The 17,102-nt window shown below is 38.8% G+C and overlaps 1 protein-coding gene across 6 annotated transcripts in view; it reads right to left on the bottom strand.

Moving 5' to 3' along the window:
- WAC (WW domain containing adaptor with coiled-coil) overlaps nucleotides 1-17,102 on the bottom strand; it is an 84,795-nt gene that overhangs the window by 17,739 nt on the left and 49,954 nt on the right. For 4 of the 6 annotated variants that reach the window (XM_060291686.2, XM_060291662.2, XM_060291682.2 and 1 more), the window contains exons 5-7: nucleotides 12,368-12,483; nucleotides 11,605-11,717; nucleotides 7,316-7,624 (exon numbers count right to left, since the gene is read on the bottom strand). In XM_060291686.2, coding sequence (XP_060147669.1) covers nucleotides 7,316-7,624; nucleotides 11,605-11,717; nucleotides 12,368-12,483 — 538 coding nt within the window. The remainder of the gene's footprint in view (nucleotides 1-7,315; nucleotides 7,625-11,604; nucleotides 11,718-12,367; nucleotides 12,484-17,102) is intronic. The other 2 variants (XM_060291691.2, XM_030832332.3) reach the window with 1 other exon arrangement.

Below are 17,102 nucleotides of genomic sequence, written 5' to 3'. Positions count from 1 at the left end.
CACGCGTGTGCCTATGATTTTTTTAAGGATATGTGGTGATGTTGTCCTATGGTATTTTAAACTTAAAATGAGCTTTAAGGTCACTTTCCTACCTGATGTTTTTCTATCATTTGTAGATCTCTAACCAATTCTTATCGTAAGCCATGAAATAAATGTTACTCTTTGATTTTAATTTAAATTGTGTATATAAACTTTGATAAAACCTTTTTCTCTCCCTTTATGCTTGTAATTACGAATTATTCATTTATACTTCCAATTTTTACCAGTAGGGGGAGTAACCTACCAAAGACTAGACTTCACAGAGAAATGTACTATAACCTAACTTTTTAAGGCTTAAGGTAATAACCACTCACCTCTTCTAATTATAGGCACCCTTTCAAAATACCCAAGACAACACAGACCAAAGTCAAAATTTTCTGACCTACATTTTTCTGGTATGCTAAATAACTCCTCCTCAATCTGCAGTAAGGTCTAAGGAGATACTGCACGTAAAGAGTAAAAGGTACTGACTGCATTTCTAAACATTAATTTCCCACAATGTTCTGACAGTTGCCGTCATAATACTAAACAGGATATGGCTGTAAAGCTCAAACTACTGATGCAACAGGGCAGCCTGCTTGTTCCATTGTGTAGTAATGGTGTTACAACATGGAGGAATCATAAGGGAAAACAAAGTATACAAGTGTAGTAGAAAAAACCGCAAAATAACTAGGTGACAACACCGGGTATATAATCTGTGACTTTCATTTTAATTTATTTTTTACTCTATAATTCATAATTTTAAATGTGTCTGTCCAGAACTTTTCTATGCATTTAAAATGTACATAAAAATAAGTATGGCATTAATTGATGTTTTATAACAATTATGTTTTTGCAACTTGCTCTTTTATTCAACCGAGAAAATCTTTATGCTAATACATACAAAGGATAAGCCTATTTTAAAACTTTTAACAGATTTTACTTAAGTGACCTCCATAATAACCACCTTCTACACTCCTACCAGTTTTGTTTCCCTACATTCAACTGTTAATTGTCACCAACTTTAAGAGTGAAAAATCTCATTTTAATTTCCAATATTGTATTGGTAATCTTTCTCTTGAATTCTTTTATGCTGGTAAAATATACAACATACAATTTACCATTTTAACCATTTCTGGTTTACAATTCATTAGCATTAAGTACATTCACACTGTCATGCAACCATCACCACAATTCACCTCCAGAACTTTTTCATCTTTCCAAACAGAAACTTTCTACCCAATTAAACCACAGCTCCCCATCTCACAAGACCAAAGTTGAGCACTATTCTAGTTTGTCTCTCTATGAATTTGCCCATTCGAGGTACCCCAGAAGTGGAATCACACAATACTTGTCCTTTTGTGTCACTTAGCATAAGGTTTTCACAGTTCATCCATGTTGCAGCGTTTATCGTAATTTCACTCCTTTCTAAGGCTAATACTGCATGTGTGTATATATATATGTGTGTGTGTGTGTGTATACACACACACACACACACACACACACATATATATATCACATTTTGTTTATCCTTTATCTGCTGGTGGACACTAGGGTTGTTTCCACCATTTGGCTGTTGTGAATAGTGCTACTGCGAACACTCGTGTATAAATACCCGTTTGATTCCTTGGTTTTCAATTCTTTTGATTACATACTTAGGCATGGAATCACTGGATCCTATGGTAATTTTATGTTTCACTTTTTGAGGAACCGCCAAACTGTATTCCACAGCAGCTGTGTTATTTTACGTTCCAACCAGCAATACACAAGGGTTTCAATCTCCACGGCCTCAAAAACACTTGTTGTCTTCTACTGTTTTTTTAATATATATACAGTAGTCATCCTAATGGGTGTGAAGTGATATTTCACTGTGGTTTGATTTTCTGTCCCTGTTGACCAATGATGCCGAACACCTTTTTATGTGCTTACTGGCCATTAGACTATGTTCTTTGGAAAAATGTCGCATCAACTCCGTTGCCCATTTTTGGACTGAGCTGTTTCATTTTACTGTTGAGTTCCAGGACTTTGTATTCATATATTCTGGCTATTAATCCCTTATCAGACATGACTTATAAATATTTCCTCCCATTCCATGGGTTCAGTCTTTTCACTCTAGAGTGTCCTTTGATGCACAAAAGTTTTTCATTTTGATGAGGTCCAATGTATCTATTTTTTTCTTCTGTTGCCAACGCTTTTGGTGTCATATCCAAGAAATCACTACCCAATCCTGTGTCATAAAGGTTTTCCCTCGCTTTCTTACAGTTTTATAGTTTTTAGCTCCTAAGTTAAGGTCCTTGTTCCGTTTTGAGCTAATTTTTCTAACTGTTGTAGAGCAAGACTGGCCATTTAAACTTCCTCTCCTGTAACTGCCTGTTCAGATACTTTGCTCATCTTTCCATTGGATTGTTGGTTTTCATACTGCTTTGATGAATTCTTAATGTAGCCTTAATGTACCGTTATTCATATTTATTGCAAATATTGTCTCCCAATTTTGTATTTTTTTTCAACCTTTGTTTATTGTATCTCTGTCACAGAGAAGTTTTAAATGTCTTATGTAGCCAAATTTACCAACTTTTTAAGGCAAATGTGTTTTGGGTCCTCATTTAAAAGGTCTTCCTTGCCCCTCAAGTTAAAAACAGTATTTTCTAACATTCTTTCATCACAGGTATTCCCCTGCCCCACTGCTCAAAATGCCATCTTTATTACATAATGTAATTTTAGTGAAACTTACTGACTAAATCAGACTAACACCAATCCCCCCCCACCCCCCGCCCCTGGTTAACGTCCTCAGTTATTCAACAAATACTTAAGTACTTCTATGGCCAATTGGTCTAATTTTACATGAACATTTAGTAATCCTAAAAGTAGTCTGAAAAGTAGTTTAAAGCAAAGCAAGGAAGAGCTAAATGTGTCCCACTTTCAGCCAGCTATGACCTCCTATGTGGGCTATAAAAGATTACTGCTGTTAACACACTGGGAAAAGTCTTCAGGTTCATTTTAACTTCACCCAGTCTACAAATATCATCAAAACACAAAAAGGAAGTTTATTCCAAGTGACTAACTCACATCTCACATTAAAGAACGACTAATCCCCTTCCATTAGATTCCGACTACAGAACAGCATGTAACTACGTGACTCTTTGGACAGGCTGATTTTCTGAGAGCTGCCTTGAGGTCACTGAATAGGTCTGCTTCTGTGGCTGCTCTGTTTACTTTTCAAACTTATCTCTGTTAATAAACTGTAACTCTAAATTATTAAATAAGAAACTTAAAAGTCATTAAACTCTTCTGACCCTGGCACTTATTTGGTGAAATCAAAAAACAAGGACCCACGTCTCCTGCCTATTTTGTCATTTCACAAATCTGCAAGAGGCTGCGGTCAGGACCAGTTTAGAATGGTCAATGGGTTGCAAGCCTATAAAATTCGGTTTTAGACTTTTTTTTTTTTAAGCACATCAGAGTTTCTCTGTACTTTGTTATATGGCTGTCCAATAAAGGAGTCTTGCCAAGAGATGTTCAAATGTTACCATAAGAAACAGATATAAATCTAAAAGGAGGTACCTGATGCCCTTGTTTTACCCTACCTAACACTAGGATTATTCTCTGCAGAACTGAAGAGCTTCACAGCTCCTCCACACTTCTGTCCCTCAAGCAAGCACAGACTGATTTATCTAAGATTCTTTTTATCGAAAGACACACCGGCATTAAACAGATCTAAATCTATTTCTTTAATTAGACGCACAACACATATAACATTCTTCTTTTTCTCCAAATACATTTTTTAAACCATGACCAATGTAGGTGCTTCCCCAACTCTCAACACATGCATTACCATTCTTTCAGTTATTTATCCATATACCACAAATACTGAACTGACTGCCTATTACCTGTCAAGTACTAAGGATACAGCAGTGGTTAGGACAAAGTTCCTGCTCTTCTGTTATTTATTAGAGCATTCTATTGCTGTCATCCTTAAATACAGTTTAGCTATACTAGTAGCACTTAAGACCAAGAGACCTATCTTATTTGAACCATCAACCTCTTAATATAAATTATTTGTTAAGGAAAATCCAAACAAGGAAATCACTATGTTGATGACAACAGTCAATAGGAAGCTTAACTTAAATAACATGGATGTCTCCACTGAGGAAAAAAATATACCGCAAATTAATGGACCTTTCACAAACTTAGACTAACTGGAAAACAATCTGAAAAGATCCAAATCGTTATACAATTTATTTAAGGAAACAGTGCTGTCTTCAATTCACGTGCAAGGGGAGATACTTGGTAAGACGGTACTATCTTCCCTATCCACCACACCTGGGCAATGCCAAGATAGCAAGTTTCTTCCTGTAAGTTTAAAATAAGTTCGTGATCAGCAAACACACTTTGTAGAATTTAAACATGAATCACCTAAGATTTGTGAGGAGTTTTGAATTACTGGAGTCCAAACTAATATAGACTGGTGATGTCTTTCATTACGCACAGTTTTATGGAAAGAACGTGGACTTTGGAGAAGCACCTCTTACACCGTATGTTTCAACTTCAGCAATGTGCAGGCTCTTCATATCTAAGAAGACAATTCTTTCCCTCACAATGTTGTTTTAAGGAATAACCTAAAATATGTACAAAACATTTAGCACCAAACCTGGTACACAGTTAATCTTTAATTACGTTAAGTTCGTCAGGAATGGTGCTTGAAGCTTCGAGGGAGAGGTTAGGGGGTGAAAAAAGTACAAAATGCAATAAATCATAATGTCTGACCCTACACAGGACAGTCTAATTGAAGGAACTAAAATCGTAAAGTGGTGAGTGCAGTAATAGACAGAAAAACAAAGTGTTTGAGAGGTTAACTGACACTGAGAACCCAAGGACACCACCGCTGGCCCTTAGAGAAGGAACTGAGTCCAACAGAACGGAAATGGAGGCAAGAATACGTCCTTTTCAGCAAAGGATCAAAACATGAAAGAGCATAACACGATCTAAAAAACTGTACACGTTTGCAGCAGATGAATTATACAGGGAATGTTTAAGAGTGAAATACTGGAGATCAAGCTAGTAAGACAGGCTGCAACCAGACTGTCAAGGACTTGCTATCATCTTACTGAGAAGTATGGACTTCTCCTTTGGATAAAACCATTAGAAAATTTTAAGCAAGGAAATAACACAATCCAATCTAAATTTTATAATGATGTCACTGTAAGTGGATAGAGTGGGTAGAAGGAAGCACAGCAGTTATCAGAAGGTTACTTCAAGAGCAATGACCTGAGGCTCAATAATGGCAGTGGCAATAACAAGAGAGAGAAACAATACACACCAGTAAGACACAGGAGGAAGAATCCAAGATTTGCTGATGGATGAATGGGCAAGAATGTTGAAGAACATGGAATGGCTGGGAGGATAGTGTTGTCACTGAGAACCTAGAAACTGTGGGAAAAGGGAGGAATTTAGGACACACTATATTCTGGGGAGATGTTAACAAATACCAACTGCTTGGAGAAGGAAGCAGACGTGTGTGAGTTAGAAATAAAGATTTGGGAGTCACTTATGTAGACAAGGTAGTCACGAGAATTGCTACCCAGCAAAAGAGGACATGTTGGGCAGGAAAAAAGAACAAGGGCTTCCCTGGTGGCGCAGTGGCTGGGAGTCCGCCTGCCGATGCAGGGGACGCGGGTTTGTGCCCAGGTCCGGGAAGATCCCACATGCTGTGGAGCGGCTGGGCCCGTGAGCCATGGCTGCTGAGCCTGCGCGTCCAGAGCCTGTGCTCCGCAACGGGAGAGGCCACAGCAGTGAGAGGTCTGCGTACCGCAAAAAAAAAAAAAAAGAACAAACCACAGTGAAGACTGGGCTCTGATGCTATTTCAGGAGCAAGAAGAGGAGAGGGCAGGAAGCTGAGGAGCGCAGCGTCCCAGAAGTCAGGGAAGAAAAACTCTCCAAAGAGGAGGTGACAGCTAACAACAGGTGAAGTGGGAGAAAGACCAAAGACCTTTCTGAAGGCCAAAGGTCGTTTTTTCAAACTGAGAAATGTTTTTTAAATAAACTTTTTCTGTAACCAAACTAAAAGCGGCAAAACTGAAAAACCCAAACACCCTTTAGAAAGTATTACCACACTAACAATTAATGCGTTAATTCAGACTTTCTCTCTCAGGAATTCTCTCTTGTAAATTTAATTCTGCATCAGGGCAAATATGATTTGTACATATGAATTTTGGTACAAGCCATCTTTGGGGAATCTGACAACATTTGGAATAACCTGTTTATGTATGATGCACTCCATGATGAAAGTATGTTTCGTAATGTGTAACAACTGCTACAGGGGAAATTCAAACTACATACATAAAAGGAGAGCAAACTAGAAGCAAAAGAAACCCAATTACTTAAATCCTTTGTCAACACATCAAATCAGTGTGAAATAATGAGTCTGACAATAGAGTAAAAGCTTAAAGACTCATTAGGTCCACACAGCATCTTCTAAACCCAAAGGACATAAAAATTCCTCAACGTTTACTGATGCTAATCTGCTAATTCATCTGCTACGGGGTCTACCCAAGGTGATTTATTTACTTAATGCTTTTCAAATTTCCTTAGTTCCTTAAACCTGGGTTAAGTCTGGGACTGTGGCTGGTCTACGAAATAGGCTTATCCCATCACCCTGCTTCTTCCATTATGCATCACCCCCTCAAGTGGTGGTTGCCACAATTTTTCTGAACCTTCTATGGTTACTAGCACCAAGTCAGATAAACACAATTTGGGTTGTAAAGTTCAACTTCTACTCTTCAGACTTAACTCATAATTCAGACATTAAGACTCCTTATCTTATGGCCCACAACTCAGTTTTCTAATTCACAAACTGAAACCAATAGTTGCATGTATGTGGAAATGACAAGTTTTTAAATGTCTCTATTCATATTAAATTTTAATAGAAAATTGAGACAATTTCTAAACTATATCATGAAGACAATTATCACAAAAACCAAAAATTACTTTATACAAGTATGATGGGACAGTCATTTTAGCTGTGAAAAGTTATTTTATCCATTACTAACTGTTATAAATTAAGCACTTGACTTCAAAGTGTCAGAGGCAAAAAACAGTTCTGAGGCTTCATAATTAAAAAGAAAAAGAAAAAAGCTAAATATGGCTAACTCTAGATCTAAATCTATGCAGTAACATTCTAGAAGACTTTTTAAAAGAATTCATAATTAAGCGTCTTATTTAGCTAACGGAAATAATGTAATATAATCAGAAACTCCAGAAACTCCAGTTCAACGTGCAGCATCTAGTAGTAACGGCATACCTTTTCTCTCTGCTTTCTGTGCAGGGACAGAAGATGTGGGTGTAGGCAGTTTTGATAAAGTGGATGCTCCATTAGCATCAAATGATTTCTTTGGCTGGTGATCGGACTGTAGCGTAAATGGACTAGAAGGAACAGTGCTTGGGGCAGCAGTTGGATGAACCACTGGTTTGATGGGGTGCTGTACTGGCGTAGAACTACTGTGAGTCTCTGCTCTTGGCAGTCTGTAGTCTCTGTCATTGTGTCTGCTTGTCTGAGACAAAATATTCTGTGGGAGCAAACTACTGGCATCACTGGAATGCTTGTCTTCCACTTTAGTTCAGAGTTCGGAAAAAGAGATGTTGGAAATGACGGAAGGGGAAGAAAAAAGATTACGTTAGAATCCTGTCTTTAACATCAGCTAATTTAGCAACATACCTGTATTTAACATCTTTCTATAAAACTGCGAGCCCAGTTAGCGTCTGCAGTTTTACCACTAGCATATAGATATTCAAATGCTGGAAGAGGAATTTTAGCTCAACTGTAAGTGCTTCATCTACGCTGAGATTTCAAGCGGCTGCTAGGTTGGGGACTCTTTAGAGCCACACCATAAGCTCAAACAAAACATGAGCTGTTTTGTTTAAAACATCAAAACATTGATGTTTTAAAAGATCAAAATGTATGGAGAGGTATAACATTTTTTACTCAAATAAAAAAAATATTTTTAAAATAGAAAAGGTAAACGGTCCATTCTTTTAAAATACGGACCTTGGTTCTAATAACTGACTGACTTATCCACAGGGGTTCAAGTACAGAGGAATACTACTTTGCTGTTAGCCTGATTTTTCTGAATACTGACGTGGCTGATTAGTGGGCTCTAAAGCAGCTGGTACTAGGGCTTAGACGACCTCATTTTGGGATGGCTGAATTTTATAAAGAACTCTGCATTCGGTAAGTAAATCAATTCATATTTTTAATGATGCTAACAAATACCAGAGTTAGTTATAAAATCAAGTTATAGATAATGCTATCTGACAACAGGAGCCCTACATCTGCAGCAAAGTCAGAAAAATATACTTGGTATTATCCGTCATGTTAAGAACAGATCCTCTTCCAATTTAAAGCCACAAAAATATTTTAAACTCAAAAGTACTTCTGCTTCCGCAAAAAGAGTACAAAAGAAGGAAAATTTCAACAATCACGGCAACAAAATTTGTATTTGTCAAAAAAAACCTCCAGCCTAAATTACAAGTCTCATCAGTAACTGAAGGATTAAAGCAACTTCCAAGGAGAAAAACACCTTAAGACTCAAGCACATGATATGTAATGATACTACCAAAGGATGCCCTCCCTGTTGAATACTGTGTCATTTTTTCCAGTTCATGGTTCCTCCAAGTCTAGAGAGCATGACAGCACAAAGAAGGAAGTAGGCTTAAACCGCAAAGCAGTTTTCAAGTTGTCAACGCACACCTGCAGCAGAGACACTGCAGAGCATTACAGCACACGTGGGCCCTATGGCGCCAACAGCTTTCTCCTGCTCACGGCTCGAGACGTGACGCCGTTCAGCAGAGACTCCATCCATCCGCACAGCCCCACGACAGGAACACTCAGCAAACATCTGCAGACACTTCTGGGTGCCACCACTGGGCGAGGAGAGGTGTGCTACTGGGGCTGGCACGGAGAGGCCAGGTGTAACGCTCTACATCCTACAACACAGGACAGAATCCATACGCATTCCCTGACCCCAAGCGCCATCCGTGCCACTGCTGAAGAACCCAAGTTGAAGTTTCTCTAACCACAGAGCAATCAGTCTGTGAGGCACCGATTAAAGGTAATAAAAATAATCAACAATACAACTACACCAGTACAATTACAGCAGCAGTAATACCAAATTTAAAATTCTACCCCTACAACTTCACTGTCAAACTGTGGGTATTATTTGCTACATTGCCAAAACTCCCGAAACACAAACACTCTTGAAGAATCTTTTTTCCTACCTTTACCTCTTTACATAGGAAACGTTCCCAACCCTCCCTGTCCCCTCCACCACACGCACACCTCTTTAGCTGGCTGTTGGGGACAACACAGCTTTAGGCCCTACCCTACATGAACACCAACGTACCAGACATATGGGACACTCTGCCAGCATTTTTTGGATAGACAAAGTTAAGCACTTCAGTGCCTAGGAACCATTATTACCATCACGCCAAGTACAGTCAGTTGACCAATTAAAAAAAAAGTAGCAGCAATACAGCTGCAGCCCTTTCTCAAACATTACTTAAAACTCAAGAAGTGTGATAAAGGAGTCCATTTCAGCACACAGACCACCGACTCCTCATCTGCACTTCTAGGAATTTAGCTAAGGAAGTAATCAGGGAAGTGGGCAGAGATACGAACAGCAGCATTGTTTACTGCAGGAAGAAGCTGGAAACCACGCGGGTATCCACGGAGAGAGGATTATTTATGAATGGGGGCACGTCCAAAACCGGAACACCATGCAGTTAACATACGTTGAACTATAAAATGGCAAAAGGAAACAAATCCTTGGAAAACATTTTTTTCTTAATTTTTTTTTGGCCGCGCCGCGCGGCACGCGGGATCTTAGTTCCTCAACCAGGGATCGAACCCGCGCTCCGTGCAGTAGAAGCACAAGAGTCTTAACCACTGGATCGCCAGGGAAGTTCCATATCCTTGAAACATTATTGAACAGAAGAAACAGGTTAAGAACAGTAACATACAATCCTATTTTTGGTGTAAAATACATGCATATGTAGTTTTTATATACTTTCACATGCAGCTAGAAAAAAGTGTATGTCTCCAAGCGTTCCTGAGTCGTGAGATTAAAATACTTTCCCTCTCTCTACTTTTAATAACAAACATGCCTAACTTCTGAAATCTTAAAGAAGAAAAAACTGATTTCCCTTTTGAAAGAAAAAGATGCACACAGATAATTTGAAACCACAATTCTGATTTTATTTCCTTAAAGATTTTTATTAAGCAGCCAAAAGTACTATTTTCACTTCCACCAACTTTTCTGTCAGACCTCTAATTACCCCAAGAGAGGACGAGTGACTAGGTAATTTTGGAAAGAACAAACATACTAGGCTGTGATCTTTTCTTCTCTGGGAACCAGCAGCCACTACGTGGAGAAGCCTGGCCCAGTAACTAAAAAACGTTATTTTTACACTCATCTAGCGAGTCTTCCTGGACGCCCACAATTTGTTCAGGAGGACCACAAGCTGGGCACTATATTTTTTTTAGCCTGGAAAAAAGGAAAACCTCTCATTTTTAGTTATTTGCCGGAAAGTCACAGTTACTTAAGATATTAAGTGAAATGGGATTACAACCCAGGTCTTCTGTCTCAATATACAATATTCTTAAATTCCCTAACTTCAGTGCTTTAAACCATTGTTATTTTCTAAGAATTAAGTACAATTTCACTAATATAAAAAGTTAAATGTTCCAGGGAACATACTTTAAACATCAGCCCTACAGAACTGTATTATTTGTTTCATCTTAAGTAATTTCTCCCATCAAAAATTCAATATCCCCCACTGGGACCAAATATAACCCTACTTTTTGTCTTGAGTTACAGAAGGAGAATGCAAACGCTTAAGTCTAAGAATTCCCAAAACACATCTAAAAATTCTCAGAACTTCAAAATTCGATGAAGAGCCTAAGAATTCTATGTGGCATTTAAATTTTATTCTGGGCAAGACCAGCCACTGGGAATAGAATATATTTAGTGAAATCTTCAAATTCAAATTTTACTTGAACTTAAAAATAAATGTATGTTACCCATACTGGCCAACTCGGACAAAATCTGACCTCAAAAGAACCTGAAGGTGCCCATAGTATGGAGACGGCACACAGATCTACAATCGTGGTGAAACCCATTTCCATATACAAGGATGAACAAGCGTCTCGCTGATAACACAGACGAAGACAGTCACTTCACGTCACTCTCTGTGTGCAGCTATCGTTCAGTTACTGGACTGAAACCCAGCGGGTCTCTCAGTGACCAGTGTAAACGGGGGTGGGGTCTCTTGTCAATCCACAGCATGAAAGCTTACTTCTTCACCAACTCAACGGCATTAGAGCCATCACGGGTAGTGATGGACACCTCCACGTGCACCGTTTCAAGAACAAAATGATGCCCGTTACGAGGACAGACCCAACACAGAAAACCTTTTATGTGTCTGTTTCTTTTAGTTTACCTATATAAACGGCTATGCACATAAATCTGTAAAGTAAACAAACTACAGGAATGAATCAAACATTCTATTGGTTCCAAGAAAGAACTTAATACTTACTTCCACCGGCAAACCCACTAGTGGCTGTTGCTTGCATCACCTCTCTTCTGTAATCCCTATCTTTTGGGAAGCTATTAACTGCCATCTTGTTTGCTTCCTTTTGTCTCTGTTCTCTAAAAATAAAAGACACACCCACAAAATTACAAGACATACAATGAATCTACATTTCACACTTCTGGTCAAATGCTCAACGAAACTGTACGTGGAACGTAAAAGAACAAGGCAGTAATATCATTCAACTGGTGTGGGACATGGGATATAGCAAACAACATTAATGTTTCTCACTGATGGCAATATTATACCAATTATTCACATGCCATTAACCCTACAACCAAAACTCTGTAATGATAACTCTCCATATATGAAGGAAACATATTATTGTCCTACAAGAATGATAAAGTTTTCTAATACAAATTACAGGGAAGATGTATGATAGATAACAGATTAATATAAATTTTTAAATTACATAAATACACTGACTGTTCACAAGGCCCTTGTGGACAGCTGCTCATCTGTCCTAGTTTTTTTGGTTTTGCTTTTTAAGGTAAAGAGAAATTATGGAAAACACAGACGATGCGCCAACCACTGCAGTTAAGGAGTGACGAGCATCACACTAAGAAACCTAAGCTCAGAACGATTAGCACCTAAGACGTTCGCCGGCAGGATCAGCAGTGAGAAATACTGTTCAGAACGATTAGCACCCTAAGACGTTAGCCGGTAGGATCAACAATGAGAGATACTGTTCACTTAAATGAGCAAATACCTTTCAAGCCACTCCTTTGGTTTCTCCCACTGTGAAACTTCTGTTCGACAATTGTAGTAGTATTTTTTCCCAGAGGAGCTAATATGCTCAGACCAGTCATCGGCAGAATCATAAGGCTTAAAAACACATTTTAGAAAATTAGCACACGTTAATACAATTTAATCACTTGGTATGAAATATCAAGAATGTCAATGGTTTTCAAGGCATACATATGGAAAAAGACTTGAGATAAAAGTCCCCTGCTCTAAGACGTCTAAGATGTAATTATCTGCATATATATCTTAGGAGACCCTAGTCTATGAAAACCTTCAAGGGGAACAATGGAAAACTCTATAAAATATCAAATTAAACAGATCAGCAGGTTCATTAGGCACAGGAAGAATGACACGAAACTAACATCATAGTGACTTCAGAAAAGCATTACAAAGCCCCCCATTACCACAGTTTTAATTGCTGAAATCTAGTCACATGGAGAAGCCACTCTCAACTGACTGATCTGATGGCATGAGAGTACGTCGGTTCTAAACACTCTAAGGCACGAAGTAATCACAGCCTGCCTGTATTCACTGTTACTCAGTGGGAAGAAAGCACACACACACACTTCAATGTGAACACAGAGCTAATTAAAAGCTACGGATTTGTTTCAACTTCAAAACCCATGAGATGGGTCAAGTATTAACTAAACCTTGTCTCACACAGTATACAGGGTCGGCGGCGTTGCTCATTTTCCCGTAACTAAAACTGGTCTGTCTTCCGAAAGTTCTCAGATACAGTCTCTTGCTAGTAATTTCACAGGCACTGTAAAATTATAATGACGTTAGAAATATCTGAAAGGCCCAGTTCTCATGGAATGAATCTCAACAAAAGTAATGTTTAAGTGCCTGCAGCAGCTCCAGGAAATCCGGTAGAACCCAAGTACACTTGTACGTGAATTTAACTGTTTTCAAAGGAGCTTTGAGGCTAAAATGAAATAAGGTTATACTCTGGCAGCCCATCCTTCTTCTGGGCTCACCACAGTGCAGAGGAACACAATTTTAAAGCTTAAGGAAAGGGACTCTTATGTACTGCCTACCCAGCTTTCTTTAATCTACCACACAGGAACAAGCTGAAAGAACTTACAAGTTGTCCACAGGTCACAAAAGTAATCAGTGGCAGAAGAAAGGATCAAAACTCAGGTTTCTGGACATCTATTATTTCCACTAAGTCAATACCAATTTTGGAAATGTCGTAAGAATTCTGAGGACAGTTGAAGAAACGATGCAGATTATGCTCTCAGGCTGGTGTTCAAAATCATGAAGCTGCTGGAAATCAGCCCTGTGCTTCCAAACCTCTAAAGACCAGTGGAGAGTGAACTCTCAAGCCCCCTAGCTCCCAGGAGGCTTTGCCAGGCTGCAGGAAACCCAACCACAGAAGGTGGAATTCAAAAGGCTCTTTTCCACCACCTACCACTCCCTACACCTACATTAGTATATGCCAGCTGAGCCCCTCTACGGAGGTATCTGCAAGATTTGGTTTGCTGGGCAAGTGGCCACGTGGGGTTACTAGTTTGGTCTGGAGAGGCAGAAGGAGATTTGAGGCAGGGGAACAGAGGCCACCAGAGTGGAGCAGAGGGTCTAAGCCCACGCCCCTCACAGCGGTGCCTGTGCCGGCTGTGGCCTGTCTGGAGAGAAGAGGAGCCCGCGGCACAGCGCACGCTGACACACTGCTTCCCGAGCCAAAGGCCCACTTCCGGGACAGACGCTGCCACCGCTCAACTAGGCAGTGCGTTTGACGGCAGTCAATCTGCACTCTGGCACAGCCTCCAGGACGGTTCAAAGTTCACAGACCAGAACCTTGAAGAGCATGGGTTCACCAGACCCTAGGCTGGTACGAGTTAATGTCTTACTTAACAGAACGTGCTCCAGGTACAGCACTGCAATCACATACTAGTAACTTAAGCTCATCTTCTCCACCCTACTTCTATCCTCAAAAAAAGGTTAAGGAAAAAACCTTTAAGTAACAGGGTTTTTAATGTTTTTAAATGCTGAAATGCAACAGGAGGTGTTAAATTCCCCACCCCCCTCGTTGTATTTTTTTCAGCCTTACTAAGGTATAACTGACAAATAAAATTGTAAGACATTTAAAGCGCACACAGTAACGACTGGACGCCCACGTTCACTGGGAAGGGTTTGCTCGTCTAGTTAACTACCACGTCTGTCTCGTCACCTCACTCACAGGCGCTTCTTCTGGTTAGAACACTGACGCTCTACTCTCTTAGCAAATTTCCATGACACAATACAGCATCACCAACTATAGTCATCACGTTATATATTAGATTCTCAAGTTCCTTGATTAAAAAAAGGTATCTAAAATTAAGAATTAAACAAAAGTTTTGCAAACATTTCAAGTTTTCTAAATTAGGCTTGCTGTAGTTGCCAAGTGCTGCCCAGGAACCCTTGAGGAACCCCGAGATCATTCACAAAATCACAACTATTTTCATAAATAGTTTCATAAATAATACTCAGATAATTTTGTCTTTTTCCTCCTCATTCTATCACAAGAACACAGGGGAGTTTTCTCAGAGGCTTTATGGGAGATCTGATATCACAAAAGACTGAAGGTAGAACAACTATGAAATTCTATGTTTCTTCTCCCTACTCAGGCATTTAAAGAGATGCTCAATGTCTATTTTTCAAAAAAATAGAAAGTTATTTTTCAAAAAAATATATTAAATGTGTTGACATGTAATAGCTTTACAATTTTTAAATTATCTTTCAAATTTATGAATTTTAATTTTTAATATGGTTACTCACGACGGAGTCCACATAAACAGAAGCCCTCAATTTTCATGAATATAGAGGCCCTGAGACTATGAAGCATGAATGGCTGCTCTCTAAGAATGGCACTCAATAGTTCCTGTAGCACCCGTCTACTCTTCAGTTCAAAATGACTTTTAGAACTTATATCAACGCTGCTTTTCTCTTCTTAAATAAAAAAGCATCTCCCTATTTACTCTCTCCAAAATAGAGTTCCACCACTTCTCCTCAAAGTTAAACTATGGAAAATAAAGTGTTAATCTCGGAATTTAATTATGCACTGTTAATAAAGAACAGTTCATTAAATAACATCAAAGATGGCACTCACTGTAACAAAGAATTTCATGGAGTCCTAAGAGTTCTATGGTTAAGTAGAATATCTTCAGTCAAGACTGGTTACAGAGAATACATGTGAAGAAGAACCTCCAACTTAAAACCTCCAGAAGATATTTAATTGATAACAGAAGATATTTAATTCATAACAAGGGGAGCTGGAGTATAAATGCAAAGTAACCTAGGACTGAATTTAAAGCACTTCCAGCAAATCAAAATTGGTAAACGATACTTAAGGGAAGATTCCAATTATAATGTCTTTAAAGGGAAATAAATTTCTCTTCCTAAATAAACAGATTTTCTGAATAAAGAGATCTCTTTAAAAAAATCAGGAATATGCATAACATAATCTAAGGCAGCCTACATGATGTCTGTAAATCCTACCATGATTTACATTAGGAAGCAGGAGGCGTTCAACAGGCTACATATTTAAATTCAACGAGGCCTACCTGTGAATATCTTCATACTAAAAAACAAGGTAACTGCAACTCGACTTCCAACAGTTAACTTGATAAATATAAATCACCCACACAAACACGTATCTGCGTGCATAACTCCAAATAATACTGCTACTGATTTTCAAAGACATATTTAAAGCTCAGAAAGCACAAAATAAAAACCCACTTTAAAAAAAAGCTATTCCGTATTTTAACCTGGGTTAAAATAATGTGTTGACCTGGGTTACCTGATATTCTTCTGTTCATCTCTTCTTTCATTATGAAAGTATTAATGAAAGGCGACCTTATGTTTTACTTTACTACTCAAAAACCTTCCACTGGAAGTGATTTTAGGACAAAGTCAGTTTACAAGTAACCTTCAGAGATGTTCAAAACCCAGGCTCTCAGGTAACATTAAATTATAGTTTGCAAAAATGTCATTCCCCCCGGGTACATTATGGTGAAAAAGACCACTACTTGAGGTTAATTATATACCCAGAGTTGAAATCTACAGAAAGGGGAACCCTGACTCTGAAAACACATGACATCTAATCTGTCTTCAGTTTCCATTCACACAGCGCAGTCCCCTGACACCCTTTAGAATTTGGATCTTTCAAACTTATCTGATGCCCATTATTTATTCTTTCTGATTTCATTATGTCAATCCATTTCTTGAAAATCAAAATAATCAGAAACTGTTTTCCCTGAATAAGGAATTTTTTCCACCAAAACGATGTCCACATGGCCCGCCTCTGTCCTAATAGCAAATACCAAATCTAAACTGTCAGTAATAAAGGAAACGTTAGGTTAGTGCTAGCCTGTTAATTTAATGGGGCCATTTTTCACAAAAATAGAGACACGCATTGCAAAATGCTGAGTATATGTCTTAGTGAAAGTGATTCAGCACAAGCAGTGTGATGACAACACCTGTGAAGGTTCATCAAGCTGTCGTCTCAGTCTCGATACCACCCTTTCTCTATTCTGTGATGCTAAGGCTGGGATAACGCCAATTACATTCCGTTTAGCCAGCTGGCTTCCTCTTAGATTCTGCCAATACCAGGCATTAGAGGAGGGATGAAAGGCAGGAGGAAGAAGCCTTGCAGTGCAGCGGGTTCCATTTTCCAGCTCTCAACCCAGAATCAGAACCAGCTTCGTCGTACCTCGCAGAGG

The sequence above is a fragment of the Globicephala melas genome, chromosome 2 (assembly GCF_963455315.2).
Source record: "Globicephala melas chromosome 2, mGloMel1.2, whole genome shotgun sequence".
Classification (NCBI taxonomy): Eukaryota; Metazoa; Chordata; class Mammalia; order Artiodactyla; family Delphinidae; genus Globicephala; species Globicephala melas.
This window is presented reverse-complemented; position numbering and strand designations above follow the sequence as displayed.